Source organism: Lampetra fluviatilis, chromosome 1 (assembly GCF_964198595.1).
Source record: "Lampetra fluviatilis chromosome 1, kcLamFluv1.1, whole genome shotgun sequence".
Classification (NCBI taxonomy): Eukaryota; Metazoa; Chordata; class Hyperoartia; order Petromyzontiformes; family Petromyzontidae; genus Lampetra; species Lampetra fluviatilis.
The window spans coordinates 39096044-39112306 of record NC_136275.1 but is presented as its reverse complement, the minus strand read 5'-3'; the positions used below and the strand labels follow the sequence as shown (position 1 = coordinate 39112306).

The following is a 16263-nucleotide window of genomic DNA, read 5'->3' as shown; positions in this document are numbered from 1 at the left end:
ATGCGCGCGCTGTGTTTCCTTTGCCTCCTCCGCCGTCGCCGCGCTCGTGCCGTCAGCGCTGCTTGAGCTGCCGGTGCAGCCGTCGCCGGAGGGATCGGGGAACCTGGGATTCCGCGGAACGGGGAGCCAGGGGCTCCCGTTCCGGTTTTACGAAGCCTCGCGCCGAGCGTCCAGCGACCACGCGAACCCACGCTCGTCCTTCACCTCCACCGACAGAGTTCCTGGTATGAGCCCTCAACTCGCTTACGTCACCGCTGACAGACCGTGCTTCATAGCGGTGAGGGAGCTCCTAAATAGTAGGCGCACAATTACGGTTAACTCCAAAGGACCGAGCACTGATCTGAAAAGAACACAAGTGAAATAAGACGGCAGATCGTAAGATAGCTCCATTGGCTTTTGGACCCATGCGCTTAACCTTCAACAATGTGAGTTCAACCCCAATTAAGCTTGGAGAGCTGAATGCAGTTCAAAATCATTTGCAAACACCACGTTGTGAAAGACCCAACGCAAAAGATCCCTGGATTTGATTTTCCACGAAGCTCATGAGTCACCCTAACCCGCTTTCACTGCACAAACCATGGCACATGCAGATACCTGATGCACATATATAAAAAAAAAACTCTCCAGTACTGTGCAACTATGGTTATCTAGTATAGACCGTACAAGAACGTCTAACGACGCAATACCCCATCCACAAATACGAGGGAGACATCACAGCAAGATACACACCGCTACTCCTGACGGGGTTATCTGGCTTGACCACTTGAATATGAAATTGTAGTCGTTGCTCTTCATCTACATGAGCCGTATAAAAAAATAAGAATTGGCTTTATTTTTTTAGTTTGTGTTTCCGCAATGGTTTGTTGTTATTATTATAACCTCTTAAGGCTCTGCAACTGAGGTTGAAAGCATTTGACATTTTTCCACACGTGGTTATGCAATTATTTCAGTCTGTAGCGTGGCCGATCACGATAACTCTCGAAAAGATAGCACGACATGGAACAACCCTTTACTTAAATTGCTCTCAGTGACTCGCCTGACGGAGTACATGGGCAAATCAGTTGCCCAAAACCCGTTGCCCAAAACCCGTCGATACAAATGCTAAGCGCTAAATAGATTGCAGCATTTTCGGACGAGGAAATTGCGCCACACGGCTCTCCACGACGTTTCTGTTGTTGTTGTTGTTGTTGTTGCTGCGTGCGGCATCTCGTTGTGCGCTTTGGACAGGGATGGTAAGCAATGAATGACACGTGATGCAATCATTTTTTAAATGTTGGGAAAAAATTTAAAGAAAGAAATGAATATTAACAGTTTGCTGCTACTCATTGAAAGTTGGTACATTCATAATAGAGAATCATAATATTTATTTCTACTGGAGAAATCCAATGAGCTATTATAAAGTTATTTTTCAGAGGTGTCCAGTGGGGGCGGATGAAAACATTACAACAACAAACAACACAAAAACACAATAGGAGTGCAAAGTAGAGCAAAGGTAAATAAATTACTTAAAAATATACAGATGAAACTAAATTATTTTTAACTTACCAGGTAAAGCCCACTGAGGTATTAACTTATTTTTCAGAAGCGACCTGGCCACACATGACAGATCAGCAAAGTGGCTTATCATGGGGAAATTTATAGCAGCAAAATAATATAAATAATCTCAATGCATGTTTCTAAATGTGGAGGGAAAAACCGGAGGACCCGGAGAAAAAATACGCGCGACCACAGGGAGAACATGCAAACTCCAAATACACAGGTTGCGATTCGAACCCCCGACCTCCTGCGTGCTAGGCGGGGAAGATGAGATGACACCACCGTGGCGCCCCTTAAATAACTAAATAAAGTTTATGAATTCAAATTGCATCATCATTTCCCAAGCTTGGGAAAGGCAGTAAAACAACAGCAAAAACAGTCCCAGACAACACCAAGACAACAACACACAGTCCCTCAATAAAATTGTACATTCAAATTGTACGATCGAGACAAGTCGCGTCATGCAACATCTGTAGCCGCACCGGAATGGTTTTTTTTTTCCCCTCCAGGATTTGCAGTGGCTCGTCAGCAGAGCAGTGGCGCCTCATCGCAGGACAGCCCGGCGAGTTCGTCCGTGCAGGGGTCGGCTCACGGTTTGCCTCACCGCCTGGGAGGCGTGCTTGAGGGTAGCCCTCCTCCTCCCCAAAGGCACAGGAGCGTAGACAGGGCAGGGGCGGACAGCGGCACGCACAGCCGCCGTCAATCGGGGGGCAGCTCCTCCTCCGGCTGCTCTGCCGGCTTCACAGGTACAACGCACTTCAGTCCGTACAACAAAGCGATTCTTCAGAAGTTACAAACCGTTACTAATTTCGCCTGGTAAGGGCCCCCACTGAGCTGCATTGGTCTTTTTCCGGAAGCGACCTGGCTTTCACAAATGATTGCTCGACGAGGTGGCTTGTCGTCACGTGGACATTTATAGCTGCCAAATACTGTGAACGCGTGATGTTGATTCTAATTGTGGAGGGGAAAAAATCATGTGATTGGGAAACGCACGACAACTACTTTGAAATCCTGGCAGGACCCTCCTGAATTACAGTCTTTAAGACTCGGCGAGGCTTTTCCGTGGGTAAGCAAGCGTAATGATAATGACTGATCTCATACGTTACGTTTCACTCGGCTTAAAGCACCTCCGATTAGCACGGTTGACTACGTACGGTGCGGAAGGCAGTTCAACGTGCGTACATGCCTAGAGCAGTCGGGAGCTGTGTTGGCTGATGGCTGCTCTTGCCCTTGGTGATGTGCGGCACGCGAGGAGGAGGAGGAGGCCGCTAGAGTGGCCCCAGCGGGAGACCTCCCCCCCCCCCGCCACGGGCAGGTAGCTTCATTTTTACCGCAGTAGCGGCTTCGCTTCGAAAACAAATCTAATACGCTTCTTATTAATTTCCGTTTAAGTTTGACGTATTTGTATAAAGTTTTGATTTTTTTCTTTGGTCGGTTGGTTATTCGCATTCGGTGTTTTGCATCTTCTATGAACACTCTAAGTTGTCGCTTATACCTTTAGCTTTTTTCATGGGCAAAGAAAAATGTTCATTAACAAATTTGACCTTCCAAAACTTGGCATTGTGCCTCATCTTGGGTGTGCACATGGAGGGAATGGAAAATTCCAGGTTTTGAACCCAGATCGCTGTCCAATTGGATCCGTTATTAGTCATCGGGAAACATAGCAATCGTTGCCCCGTGCTGCAAAAAACTTAGCAGGGCCCTCCTGAAAGTCTTGAGAGGTCGGCGAGGCTTTTTGGGCAAACAGGTGGAATAAAGAAATCAATAAATGATACCTTGAAGGTCAGCGTCCCAACGTATTCAGCCTCAATTTGAGTTTTCACACGAGCAACAGAAAATTAACCCAGCAAAGGTCACATTTAGCCGATTTTAAATGAAGACCCATGTCCATTTTTCAAGAAGCCCGCACTGTAACTTGAGTAACTACTGGACACCTGTGAAAAAGAGTTTTAAAGCTCATCAGATTCCTCCAGTATAACTTCTGATTCTGATGGAGCTATAAAATACCTCTGTCTCTGCCTCGCAAGTTCTAAATAACACAGCCAAGTAAACGAAGATGACAGTACGGCAGTTTAATAATACGATGAGACCATCTCAATTATGAATAACCATAGCATAAAAAAAACTGTGAGCAAACTGCGAAGCAATTCGAAACAAAGTACGATTGATTCAAAAATAGCAGTCTTGCTTTCAAAGTGAACATTTTATTTTTACAAGCGAGTGAATGCCACTGCATTCAGTCACATCACGCAGCAAAAGCGGTCACCTTAATTAATACCGCAAGCGGTGTGGTATGAACCATAAACGTGTACCACACGTCGTCTGCTGCACAGGGGAACGTTAAAGATCCTGTGACGTTCGCAAGAGTGAGCCATTGGGTGGTCGGTGCCACGGTCCAAATTGACCAATTTTTTTTTTAATGCACCTGCAAATTACTTAATTGGAATGTATATAGCAATCATCGCTCCCCTACTGAGAACATCTGGCACGCTTGGCCAGGATCCCCCTGAAAAAGAGTCGTGAGACCCGGTGAGGCTTTGCCGAGTAAATGGGCTGAGCAGTTGTAGTGTGGGCCCCCGTAGATTAAAGATCTCTGCCTCCAATCACCCGTGCTGTCCATTTCACTGTGCTTAGCTCAAACATGCAGCGCAAAAAAAAATGCTGCCGATTTCACGCGAATCGTGCAAATTCTGATTGGGTGTCGATCGTAAAAAATGTACGCATTTCACTCAAGCACCGCTTAATTAGAAGCGACATTTGATCGACGTCAAATAATCTGAAAAGACACCAATTGAAAGCGTCATTTAAATATTTCATGATTGCACTCCGCTTCAAATTAATGTCACTTGGCGATTAGTTTCTATTGACTTCCAGATCAATCCAGTAGCTTTTGAACGACAGCGATGAAAAGCCGACAATTATAATGATTGGAATTTGCTTGAGAAAATAATTTACAATAAATAGTGCATTTATTTGTAAATTGCCAGAGTGGGCGTACACAGTGTGCTTTTTCGGTCATCCTCGCAGCAGCGGGTTTTGGCTAACTATCAAACAAAGACGGTCACTGCATCGCGCGCTTTCAGATGCGCTTCTGCGGCTATCTGGAACGCTCTTTCTTCTGATATTTGTAAGCCACTGAAGCTATGCACTTTTCAATAATCTCGATTGAAAACGTATTCCTTTAGAACTGCTTATTTGTGTTTAGTTTGTTGTCCTTCCCCCCCACAACTCCGATTAGCGCGGTTGGCTACGTATGGTGCGAAATAAGTTCAACATACATCTTAAACGAACCGTAAAATGTATAAGTCTTGGAGCTTATACGGCAGTGAATTGTCTGAACACTTGTCAATCCCGATGGCGAACCTGCGTTCGTTCCCCTGCCCACATCACTTTATTAGCCCAAATGTATTTATGGGTGTGGTGTGGGACTGTTGATGAGTCAATGCTTCCTCCAGGCGCATTATTTCATAAAAAAATAATTTGACAGATAAATTACCTTTCTAACCCGGTTTGGTACAGGGTTGTGGTGGTGAGTGGATTCCCCTGTAATTGTCTGATTCTGGGCTGAAGTCAACTTATCACTTTCGTGCGTGTTAAAACTCAAATTGGATAAAAAATATATTTGATACAAATTTGCCTCCCCGTGTGGATAATATAAACTTTTCTCAAAATTAGTAATTTAGATATAATTCAAATTGTGAAAACTTAACATCGCATAGTATACATTAACATGGAAACCCTCGCCTAGTCTTCGTTTACAGGAAGGTCTTGCCAGGTTTCTATTAAAGTCGCGGTCACTGTAACCCTAATCGCATCATTTTGCAGGTACATTTTCGGCATTGGTGATGTTTGGGCAATTGCGGTCACTTTGCGCATTTTTTTTAGCTGACGCAATGTTAAGTAAACTTGTTAGCTTCCTAATGCTTTTCATTATTAGCATCGCTGAATGTTTTATTTTTCTACGGTGCGTGAACTTTTTCATAAACAATCGGAAGGCTTATTTATGCTAGAGGAATCCGATGAGCTATGAAGCTCTTTCACAGACATCCTGTAAGGGTGGGTCAACGTTACAACAACAAACAATACATAAGATAACGGGGCACAGCATAGGAAAGGTAACCAAATCACAAAAAACCCACAATTTGTATTTTACCAGGTACAGCCCACAGAGATATTAGCTTTTTCACAAATGATAGCTCAACGAAGTGGCTTATCACGTGGACATTTAAAGCAGCCAAATAATCTAAATAATCTTGAGCAATCCAAATGCAGCTCACCGACATGAACGCTCTGCTGCACATGCCCCATTGCCTGTGGCGAGCAAGGCCCCAGTAATCCCTTTCATTTACAATCCCCACGGTCGTTCAAACTCCCTGATCACACGGATCAAAACCTTGGAAATCTCCGTTCTCCAGCGTTGAAGCGGTCATGAAAGTCACCTCCCCCCCATCGCCACCATCCCCCCCCCAACCACCCTGCGGTGTATTTCACAATTCGCTTCAACGTCACTCAAATGGCGGAATGGATACATTTTGGCTACGATAAAGGTCATTATTTGACCTTTGTTTCCCCCCCATGTAAAAAGTCCCGTTGCGTCATTGTTTCATTACAGTTCTGCTGTTATGTGGGTACAGTAGTCCCTCGGTTAACAGTGACATTGGCGTTGAAATGTTGATGTTGGGCACCGTGTTTACGTTATGCACGCAGGCGCCAATTTCGGCCAAGCCGAGCGTTTGGTAAGCAGGGGCTGAGCCATGCCCTTGGCCAACTCACGACGCCCATTCGTGAGCCGTTTCAGACCTCGCGACGTGCTTGGTTTATTTACATCGTGGTTTTTTCTGCTTTGGCAGTGGAAACAGATCTCTTGCAGACTCAAGTAATTCTTATATTCGATTAACAGTTATTTCGGTTTACAGTAGTTTTCATGGAACGAATTAAAAACTTAAACCGAGGGACTACTGTATTGTACATTTGTGTGTCTGTGTGCATTCTCAATAATAAGATTTATTTTACCCTCGGGATACATTGTGGAAATATGCAATTATCTTTTGGTCAAATTCAAAGGACCGTCTGTAAATAAAACAGATTTAGCTAAGGTATTATGTACTTCTACTTGTACAGCATGTGTATAAGGTAACATATATTCCTGCTTGCCTCTGCACCCTAAAGATTTGAAGTTTTTGGTCTGCTGCCAATTCAATAATCTTCACGAATTTTTAAAAAAATGAAATTGTTGCCAATCAATTTTCCGAGTCTCACGTTGGTTGAGGCAAACGTCAGCTACTTGTCACGGTGTCTGCTGTGTGCGTGTGTGTGGGTGTGTTGCACATTGTGTGTGTGCGTCTTGGACATTGTGTGTGTTGCATAACGTGTGTGTGTGTGCGTGTTGCACGTTGCGTGTGTGCGTCTTGGACATTGTGTGTGTTGCACAACGTGTTACACAGTGTGTGCGTGTTGTACAACATGTGTGTGTTACATTGTGTGTGTGCTACATTGTGTGTGTGTGTGCGTGTTACACATTATGTGTGTGTGTTACACAACGTGTGTCTGTGTGTGCATTCCGAGCAGCCGCAGCTGGCAACGCGGGCACAGCCAGGGTGCAGGAGACTCCGCTTGCAAGTGACGGCGACTCGGAGCAGCCCGAGACCTCCGGCGCCGCGCCTGCCCCGGCGTCGGAAGACGATTTCGCGTTGCCTCCCAGCTTGACTCTGAGCCAGCAACCGACGCTCTCCCTCCTGATGGACGACAGCAGCGACGGACTGAGCGTGGAGTCGCTCACACTGCTTCCGCCCACCGACCCGCAGTGCATTCACAGCCTCAGTCAGGCAGGCGCCGCACACCACCCCGAGCCTTCCTCCCCACTCCTGTGATACGCCTCTTGACACTTGGAGGCTTCGTCCCGTTTGGGAATTGTCATCGTTCGCATTTCCTCGCAACATTACTAGACTCGGCGTGCCGTGTAGGTCGCGCGCTGTGTGTATCTCGAGGTTTCTTGCCGTTTCCCTGTTCATTTTGCATTTGCACATGCCATTTTCTTTGTTATTTCAGGATTATGCGTCGGTTTATTTGTTTTACAAATGGGAGGTGTTAGGTGCAATTGCTGATGCAAATCTCGGTGTTGGAAGGAGGGGAAAGAAAATTTGCAGAAATGGGGCAAAGTTTTGTTACATTCTGCACTTTTTAAGCGAAAGGTGGCCCGCATTAGGGGACCACCTTTTGTCTGTTATGTCATGGAGCAAATACTCACGAATTACCTTTAGATTTAATTATTTGTATTAAAAAAGGGCCTAAATATATCTGGGTTTTGAAAACGTTAATTTTGCCACCCAGTGCATACAAGTGATTTGTTCATTAAAAATATATAAATATATTTTAACACTTGTACAGTAAGTAGTGCTTGGAACGGATGTTTGAACAAAATTTGGATGTAAATGTAGCCAACTGTTTTGTATTTGTAGAGTGTACATTAGCTTGTGATTTAATTGATTTTGAACAAAAACATTGATCTCAATTGTTGTATAGAGCGAATAGCCATTGGCAATTCGAGCAGCTATTTTGTTGAAACATCCACGAGAACAAAGTAATTGAATGTAGAGTCTGATATCTTTCTTCTCGCGGTGTGTGGTCTGTGCTTTCTGCAAGTTTAATATATTTTTAGGTCTTTTTTTTTTTAGGCGTTATTAAAGTAACTTCGGCCAGTGCGTGCTGCTGGTGCCAGTCTAATGTTGAAGCATTTTTCTCATTGTAACCGATTCCGATAAGAATGCATTTGTGTGGATAGCACCACTGCTTCCAGTGGTTTACTCATCACCAACAGTGGTTTTCATCCTTTCCCCAAGGACAGTCCATTGGCATTTGTAAAAAAAAAACATTCACTGCTGTGTGACCGAGTTGGTTTTGACCGAGTTGAGTGCAGATATATTTGGTGACCGAGCCAAGACTTACAATTCGTTTATATGGTTCATGGAAATCGTTAACACCAGGGAACAGACCTTTGACGTGAGGAATTCTGCCCTGAGCTAAAACCTTTTGTAACCGCTGTGTTGGCATTTAGCATCTTTAATCGAATTCAAAATGAGACTGACATTTAAAGATGCCAAAAATGTGTATAATAGTATTTTAACAAGTGGAATACTGATATAATCCAGAGCAACTGAAAATGTTTGAGATGAATATTGCCAGCTGGGTATCCTCATAGACACCATTGGGGAGCCTTATTTGGCCAATTTATGTAGAATAAATGTTTGATTACTGCCTCTATATTCGTAATGTCTGCATAGACTGAGCAGTGTGCCACGTAACTGTTGATGACAAGAGCCCCCAAAGGTTGAGAATTTACTTCCAAATAAATTACTGTCACCATATAATTATGGCTACTCTGGTCTAAAACTATGCCAATTTGTTCCGAGCTCTCACCCAGTTAAGCACAAGTGATTGGATGTTTCAGTGAAGTTGTCGCCTGCGTTTAAATAGTAGAAGTTTTATGCACTGGAAGAATGACATTAACTCTTTGCGGTGTTGCAAACATCTAGTTGCTTGTGGTCCACGGACGTGCGTCGTTTTTCTGTTATGTTCTTTGCATTTCAGAGTTCTTATCAGCGGCACCTTTAGCATTCTAATATTTCTATCTTTAGAATGACTTTTAGGTTTCTGTAAAAAGAAAACGTTTTATAAGCAGTTTAATACAAAGCATTTGCAGTACCGGATTCCCACGAAACAAAACGTCATCGGCATTGTTAATGTGTTGCTATTTATGAGCAATGAAATGTCTGGTAAATATGTAAAATACACTAGGATTTTGGTTGTACGTCTATAAGCAATAAACTACTGCATTATATAGTTTACTTCATGGCCTGCTCTCAACCGAGAAGTCACAAATGGATTTCCAGCTCAAATTAACATTGAGGCGGTTACCGTCCCCCATTTACAGCCCTGAATCAATGGTGGAATTTCCACATTCCTATGGCGGGGGGGGGTAAGTCTATCCATAGGACAACCAAAAGTCACGTAGGTGAAAAAATAAAATAAGAATAAATTAAATCACGACGTTTCGATTGCAACACAAGCAATCATCATCAGGTGTGACAATCACAGCAAGAAATGTTTTACTGAAGTGGGAGAGAAGAAAACATTTCTTGCTGTGATTGTCACACCTGATGATGATTGCTTGTGTTGCAATCGAAACGTCGTGATTTAATTTATTTATATTATTTTATTTTTTCCCTACGTGACTTTACCTAAAGAACCAAAGAGTATGGATCCTTGCAGTCACGAAAACTTCTGAATGATAGGCTGAATCAACCGCTGAATCAACCTCCCAACTATCTCTGCAGTGTGGTCGTGCTCTCAGATGCGTGTCCTCTCCTTTGGCTGCCAATTCCGTCATCAATCTCATCGACTGGCCATCGATCCTGATAGGCGTGTGTCCATCGCAAGCCCCACCTCTCGTTCGTGGTCCGTGACTCCGAGTTGGTTTTCACTTCAGGGGCTGCAGTGGAGCGAGGTTTCACGTTTGAATACGAGGTTTGGGATCTGTGAACTTAAGCATTTAAAAAAAAACCTTACCAGGTAAGGGCCTACTGAGCTGTATAGCTCTTTTTCAGAAGTGACCTGGCCACAAATGATAGCTCAGCGAAGTGGCTTATCTCGTGGAAATTTATAGCAGCCAAATACTCCAGACGAATCATGGGACCTCCCAAAACAGGTGTTAAGATGTTAAAACACGAAACTGAAACCTTTTACAAGGAATCGTGTCTGCATTAACCACAATATTTGTGGTCAGAATGCAAACAAAAAACTGATAATATATGCATTGTCTTTGAAACTGATTGGTCCACACCAGCGACGAGGCTCGAAATAAATCTGTCTCTGGTGTGGACCAATCAGTTTCAAGGACAATGCATATATTATTAGAGTTTTTTTATTTGCATTCTGACCACAAGTATTGTGGTTAATGCAGACATGATTCCTTGCATTTGGATGATTTGGCTACCTTAAATTTCCACGTGATGAGCCACTTTGTTCAGCTATCATTTGTGGGGAGGTCGCTCCTGAAAAAAGAGCTGTTAAGCTCAGTGGGCCTTACCTTGCGAAATGAAAAAAAAATCAAGTAAATTTGGGTATTTTACGTACACGACACAATTCCACTCATTCGTACACGCCACATGGTATCACATGTTGTATAACATGGATTTTATTCCGTTCATATTTTTTTTATTTATGCATGTTTACAAGAAAGTATGGTATAATACAGGGTGCCTCAAAAAAATGTTAACACTAAAGAGAATTTGCAACAATATCACAATAAATGTGCCTCCGGGCTCTGGAGACCACCTGGAGAAGATTCCAGGCCACGTGTTGACAATGATGGCGAACAAGTGGAGACTCTTGACTTTTTGAAGCGATTAACATACATTTTTTAATGTTCTTTTTCCATTAAAAACAATAGTAATCTTTGGTTTTTTCAGTAAAGTCATACGTAGGTGAAAAAATAAAATAAGAATAAATAAATTAAATCACGACATGTCTATTGCAACACAAGCCAATCATCATCAGGTGACAACCGCAACAATAATTTTTTTCTTCTCGCCCACTTCAGAAAAAAAATTATTGATGTGGTTGTCACACCTGATGATGATTGCTTGTGTTGCAATCGAAACGTCGTGATTTAAATTATTTATTTTTCTTATTTTTTCACCTACGTGACTTTACCGAAAGAACCAAAGAGTATGGATCCTTGCAATCACGAAAACTTCAAATCTAGGAAAAACAAGTCCCATATAAGTGTTAACATTCTTTGAAGCACCCTGTATAGGGGTACAGTTCACCAGAACCATCCTTGGCAACATTAAACCAGCCGCATGTTCGTGACATCACCTACGACACATCGGAAGCGTTTCTACATTACGTTTATTTAAAAATACTTGGAAGTTTAAGAAAATGTACATCTGACAAACGTGGGTGCAAAAAACACCCCTGCTCTTTATTTGCAAACTGTAGTAATTTCCACAGGAGGGTGAAATTAACGATTTGCACGGGGACGGAGTCCAATTCTCGCAGTAACTATCCAGAGCGGTGGTTCAAGAAGGCTCTGCTTTAGTGCTGTTGTTGGCAATGGGGATCAGTGCATGGACATCAGTGCATGGACATGGATTTCTCTCACGTGGGGCAGTATCGATTTAGGTTGTGCATCCTAGGGTTTTTTTTTTTACCGGGGCCAGCAAGCGCAAAGTGTATGTGAACAACAAGGGGGGCAATGCTGGCAGCCCGTGAACATGCACGGCCGCCCGTGAACACGCCGCCACCCACCCTCCCACTTTGTGTTTGCGAGCGTCACTTCATTGCGTTCTCGGCAAGTCTGTGCGGCACCCCTCTCGGCCTGCAGCAGAAGCTGGGAGATTCGCTAAAGGTTGCACTCCCCCCACCCCGGGATGGGAGGGAGGCAGAATCAGTTCTGCTCCCTGGCATCCTTCACATGTTCAGTTTGAAAGAATGTAACGATCGCTTCGACACTTCTACTGACTGCTGTGCTGTCGCTCAGATTGTTGACCGACGTCAATTCTCGGCATCTTAAAGTTGACGCAGGGGAGCGCTGGGATCGTCAAGTGAAGCGCATGAGGAGCCGATGTTTGGAGGGCTTTCCCCTCCTGCAAAACACGACGCAGAGCCTTACCTTGCATTTTAAAAAATGTGCATTGTTCGATACACAAGTACAGTACTGTAACAGCACAAACATCTACGCGTTATAACCCTTGCCGTGGTTATCACAGTATATTGAACCGTTGGTTACGGTCGGTGAGATTGACCACAGCAAATCAACCATTGCAAGATGCATATTTTTTATTCCCATGCATGGGGAGATGCCATTGCTTACAGGCAAGCGAGAGCTGTTAACCCAAAGTGCACAATGGAGCCACTTGTACTTGGCAATGTTCTGTGGGAACTGGCATTACTAATGCCAAAGTGCTCTAAATACATTCCTGCTGGTTTGGGCGCGTTAATGCCCCTTTTAGTTCGGGGCGTAAGTACGGGCTGCACTCCATGTCAAAGGTCAGGTTCTTGGCAACGTGTGACGCTTGAAGTGGAGAACGAGGGCTCTGCTCTGATGAACACAACCCCTTTGAGGATGCTGCCCCGTGCTCTTGGTTAAGGGAATGTTTGCGACGAGGCCAGACTGGGGAGGAGGGGGATCGCCCTGCTCGCTGTGGAGACATGCTACTGGCTGTCAGCAATTTTTTTTATTTTAGCAGGTAAGGCCCACCGAGCTCTGTATCTCTTTCTCAGAAGCGAGCTGGATATCACAAATGATAGCTCAACGAAGTGGCTGGTGTTGTGGAGATTTAAAGCAGCCAAATACTCTAAAACGCATGTTGATTTTAAATACGGAGAGGACCCAGAGAAAAATCCACACGGGGAGAACGTGAAAACTACAAATATACAGGCATCAGGGTCAGGATCGAACCCACGACCTCCTGCAGGTAGTTAACATCTCACCACCATGGCACACCCAGTGGGGGGCGGATAACGGGGTAGTAAACCCCCCCCACGCCCGATTTTGTTTGTCACAGATCGGTGGTTCCCAACAGGCGGCCCACAAGATCCGCGGAATTGCTTCGTGGAGCCGTGACGGATACTGCGGTTAAAGTACAGGGGGGGGGGGGTTAATTTATAAACATGTTATTGGTTGCATGGTGGTCTGCAAAAAAAAAAATATTGGGGGTTGACAGCTATTCACGGGTCCAGAAAGGATGGGAACCAGTCTTGAAACGGGTTTTTAACAAATGTAACATTTTAAAATAGATCTATAAAATGCGTCCTGATGTGTATTTCATTTGAGATACTTTTAATATTACAATGAAAAGTAATTTATATGCAGTCAATTTTGTTTGCGGAAAAATTTTTGCCCCCTCTGAAAATTTTGGCTGAGCGCGCCACTGGCTGCCAGCATGGAGGGTACGTGTGTGTGTATGTTGAACGCATATCGCACCGCATGTAGCCAACCGTGCTAATCAGAAGTTCTGGGGGTAGGGCAATAAACTAAACAACAAAAAAGCAGTTCTAAAGAAATTCGTTTTCAATCCAGATGAAAGGGTGGCAGTAGTAGGCAAGCAGCGGGTCGACAGGAAACGGTGCACTACGGTCGAGGCATTTTACTCCCAGGAGCAGCGTCTCCCTCCACACCTTGCAGCCGCGGTTGGGTCCAGTTCCCACGCACCGTGATGTAGTCCCACCCTCCCTGGGAAATCAACACGACGTGCACACACACACACACAAAGACAAAGGGCCCCCGTGTAGGCTTAACAAACTGTTGGGACAAACACTGTTAGCAAGCATCTATGAAGGCCGGCACGGCACACGAGGGGGTGGATGTCCAACACCACGGCCGGCCGCCTTTGTCTCCCCAGTGGCGATGTTTACACACCGCACCGGGTACTCATTTGATGCGGAGTCGACCTCGGGGAGGCCCAGGACCGGTTCAGATGTTGGCCGCGAGCGGGAAGCGAACCTGGGTCCCTGGGTTCGTAGCGCAGCGCACTAACCACTATACTTCCACTCCCCACACCAATACCCACCATTGTACACGCACACACACACGTACAGACACACGTACAAACACACGTACAGAGACACGTACAGACACACGTACAGAGACACGGGAATTTCAACTCGTGGGGGGCCGTTGACAAACGTTAATTCTTAACCGGTAATTCTGAGCGCTAATATGCATATAGGCCTAAATAATAAACATTACCTCAAGGTTCATCCTGTTTTATGATCATCAGTTTGCAAGGCTTACATTTTGCTTGCAAACTGAAGCCACTGTCAATGTATGAATGTTGAACTTCATTCGCACTATACATAGCCAACCGTGCTCATCGGAGGTGCGGGGGAAGGACAACAAACTAAACAGTTAAAAAAGTTCAACATACGTAGTGCTTAATTTTTATGTTAATTGCCTTTCTACAGGGATGACCAAAGCAACGAACCTTGGTCATCCCTGTAGAAGTGACACATAACATCCATTCATGTGCTATTATTAATAAGAAGCATTACCCGAAACATCGCCAACTATATATTTAGTTTTAAGCGTTATTGACCAATACATTGAGTTTTCATGTACAACATACATACGTCCACTCGCTTTACTGGCATATCCGGGCACGCCAGGAGATGGCGACATCGATTCCCACGGGTAGGGGAGGGATTGCTGGATTCACAGGTGTGCAGCAGAGCCACCTGTGTGCCGGTGCGGGCTTCATGCCCCACTCGCACCTCTCCCAACCCCTCTCACCCCAATGCCGTAATCCCAGGACTGTCCCGTGGGCGAGGTAGGGCCCACTCCGGTGCGACAGCAAACGACTCCCCGGCTCGTGCTCTGACTGCCCTGCACAGTATCTGCTATTCCCCACACCTGCACGAAGCACACACGCGCACGCGCACAAACACACACAGAGCAAAGACAAAGATCCCACATATAGCCTTAACAGACTGTTGGGGCAAGTGCTGTTAGCGAGTACCTATCAAGGCCGTTACGGCACACAAGGGGGTGGGCGGCCAGAACCACACCCGGCCGCCTTCACCAGGTCATCATTTGAGGTGTTGGCCGTGAGCGGGAATTGAACTCGGGTGGCCGGGTTCGTAGTACAGCGCGTGAACCGTTACACTACCGCTCCCCACACACAGCACACGCACACAGCATGCCACTGCTGCCACTGCTTCCACTGCTGCCACACCTTGACCTCAAAGTGAGTAAGTTGAGATGGGCACTCTCTCCAAATGTGTGATTTTTTTAATCGAAGGAGTGAGTGCATATGCATGTGTGTGTGTATGTTGAAGTTATTTCGCACCGTGCGCAGCCAACCAAGCCAATCGCAGGCGCGGGGGATGGAGAAACAAAACTAAACACAAAAATCAGTTCTCGAGAAATGAGTTTTCAATTTGGATTTCCAAGTGCCACAGCTCCCAGTGGCTTCCCGCACCTGGTTCTGTGGCCCCACAGACACGAGTCGCACGTTGGGAGACACCATCTCCCAGTCGGTTCCACACGGAGCCTGCGCTTCAATGCCACTTCGGAACCACAGCTGATCTGTAAAGTGCAAACAAAGCACAAGGCACGCCACTTACCCCCCCCCCACACCACCGCCCCCACTTCACGTGCTCTCCACCTCTTGGCAAGTGATTTAGAGGAATTAATCTAACCCCCGGAAACGAACACCTTTAAACGAAAGTGCACAAATATTACGGCAGTCTCAAAGCTCACGATAATTAACGCTTTGAGCTCAAATATATTGCAAAGACTAAGTATGTTGAAGAAAATGACCGCGATTCGTCGTTGCAACGTGACGTTGCGTGCACAAGAGGTGCGGCGTAACGGAATTGCCACCATTGATCTCTCCTGTTTGCTCTGCAGCAGTCGTTTTAAAGGCGTGGTTGTTCTCAGTGCTGGCCACCACTCAATATATGCAACAGATACGTGTTGGAGAAGTTGCCCATTAAGCGAAATTTCGTTTAGCGAACCCTATACAGTAAACCACCCTTGTTAATTCTACACATATGGGGCTCTGGCCTTGCAGAATTATCCAATATTCTGAATTATGTACAATGGTACCTCTCCCCAGTGCCTCTTGCACCAATAATAAAAATATAAAATGAGTTTTACAAACTCTTCAAACACCAGACGCATCGACACGCAACCTGCATCAATTCTATCCCAAACTTTGTATTTGT

At 45.1% G+C, this 16263-nt stretch overlaps 2 protein-coding genes across 6 annotated transcripts in view; one reads left to right on the top strand and one right to left on the bottom strand.

Annotated features, from left to right (window-relative positions):
- Positions 1 to 9369, top strand: part of CLEC16A (C-type lectin domain containing 16A) — a 34805-nt gene extending 25436 nt beyond the window's left edge. The window contains exons 21-24 of one of the 3 annotated variants that reach the window (XM_078862469.1): positions 57 to 224; positions 2046 to 2282; positions 2792 to 2851; positions 7105 to 7119. In XM_078862469.1, the coding sequence (XP_078718595.1) occupies positions 57 to 224; positions 2046 to 2282; positions 2792 to 2808 (422 nt within the window). In that variant the 3' untranslated portion in view covers positions 2809 to 2851; positions 7105 to 7119. Of the gene's footprint in view, positions 1 to 56; positions 225 to 2045; positions 2283 to 2791; positions 2852 to 7104 lie in introns of those variants that run through there. The other 2 variants (XM_078862462.1, XM_078862478.1) reach the window with 2 other exon arrangements.
- Positions 9370 to 10711: 1342 nt separating this feature from the next.
- Positions 10712 to 16263, bottom strand: part of TECPR1 (tectonin beta-propeller repeat containing 1) — a 42871-nt gene continuing 37319 nt past the window's right edge. Inside the window, exons 23-25 of one of the 3 annotated variants that reach the window (XM_078862454.1) lie at positions 15516 to 15622; positions 14828 to 14947; positions 10712 to 13771 (exon numbers count right to left, since the gene is read on the bottom strand). In XM_078862454.1, coding sequence (XP_078718580.1) covers positions 13670 to 13771; positions 14828 to 14947; positions 15516 to 15622 — 329 coding nt within the window. In that variant the 3' untranslated portion in view covers positions 10712 to 13669. Of the gene's footprint in view, positions 13772 to 14826; positions 14948 to 15515; positions 15623 to 16263 lie in introns of those variants that run through there. The other 2 variants (XM_078862455.1, XR_013637332.1) reach the window with 2 other exon arrangements.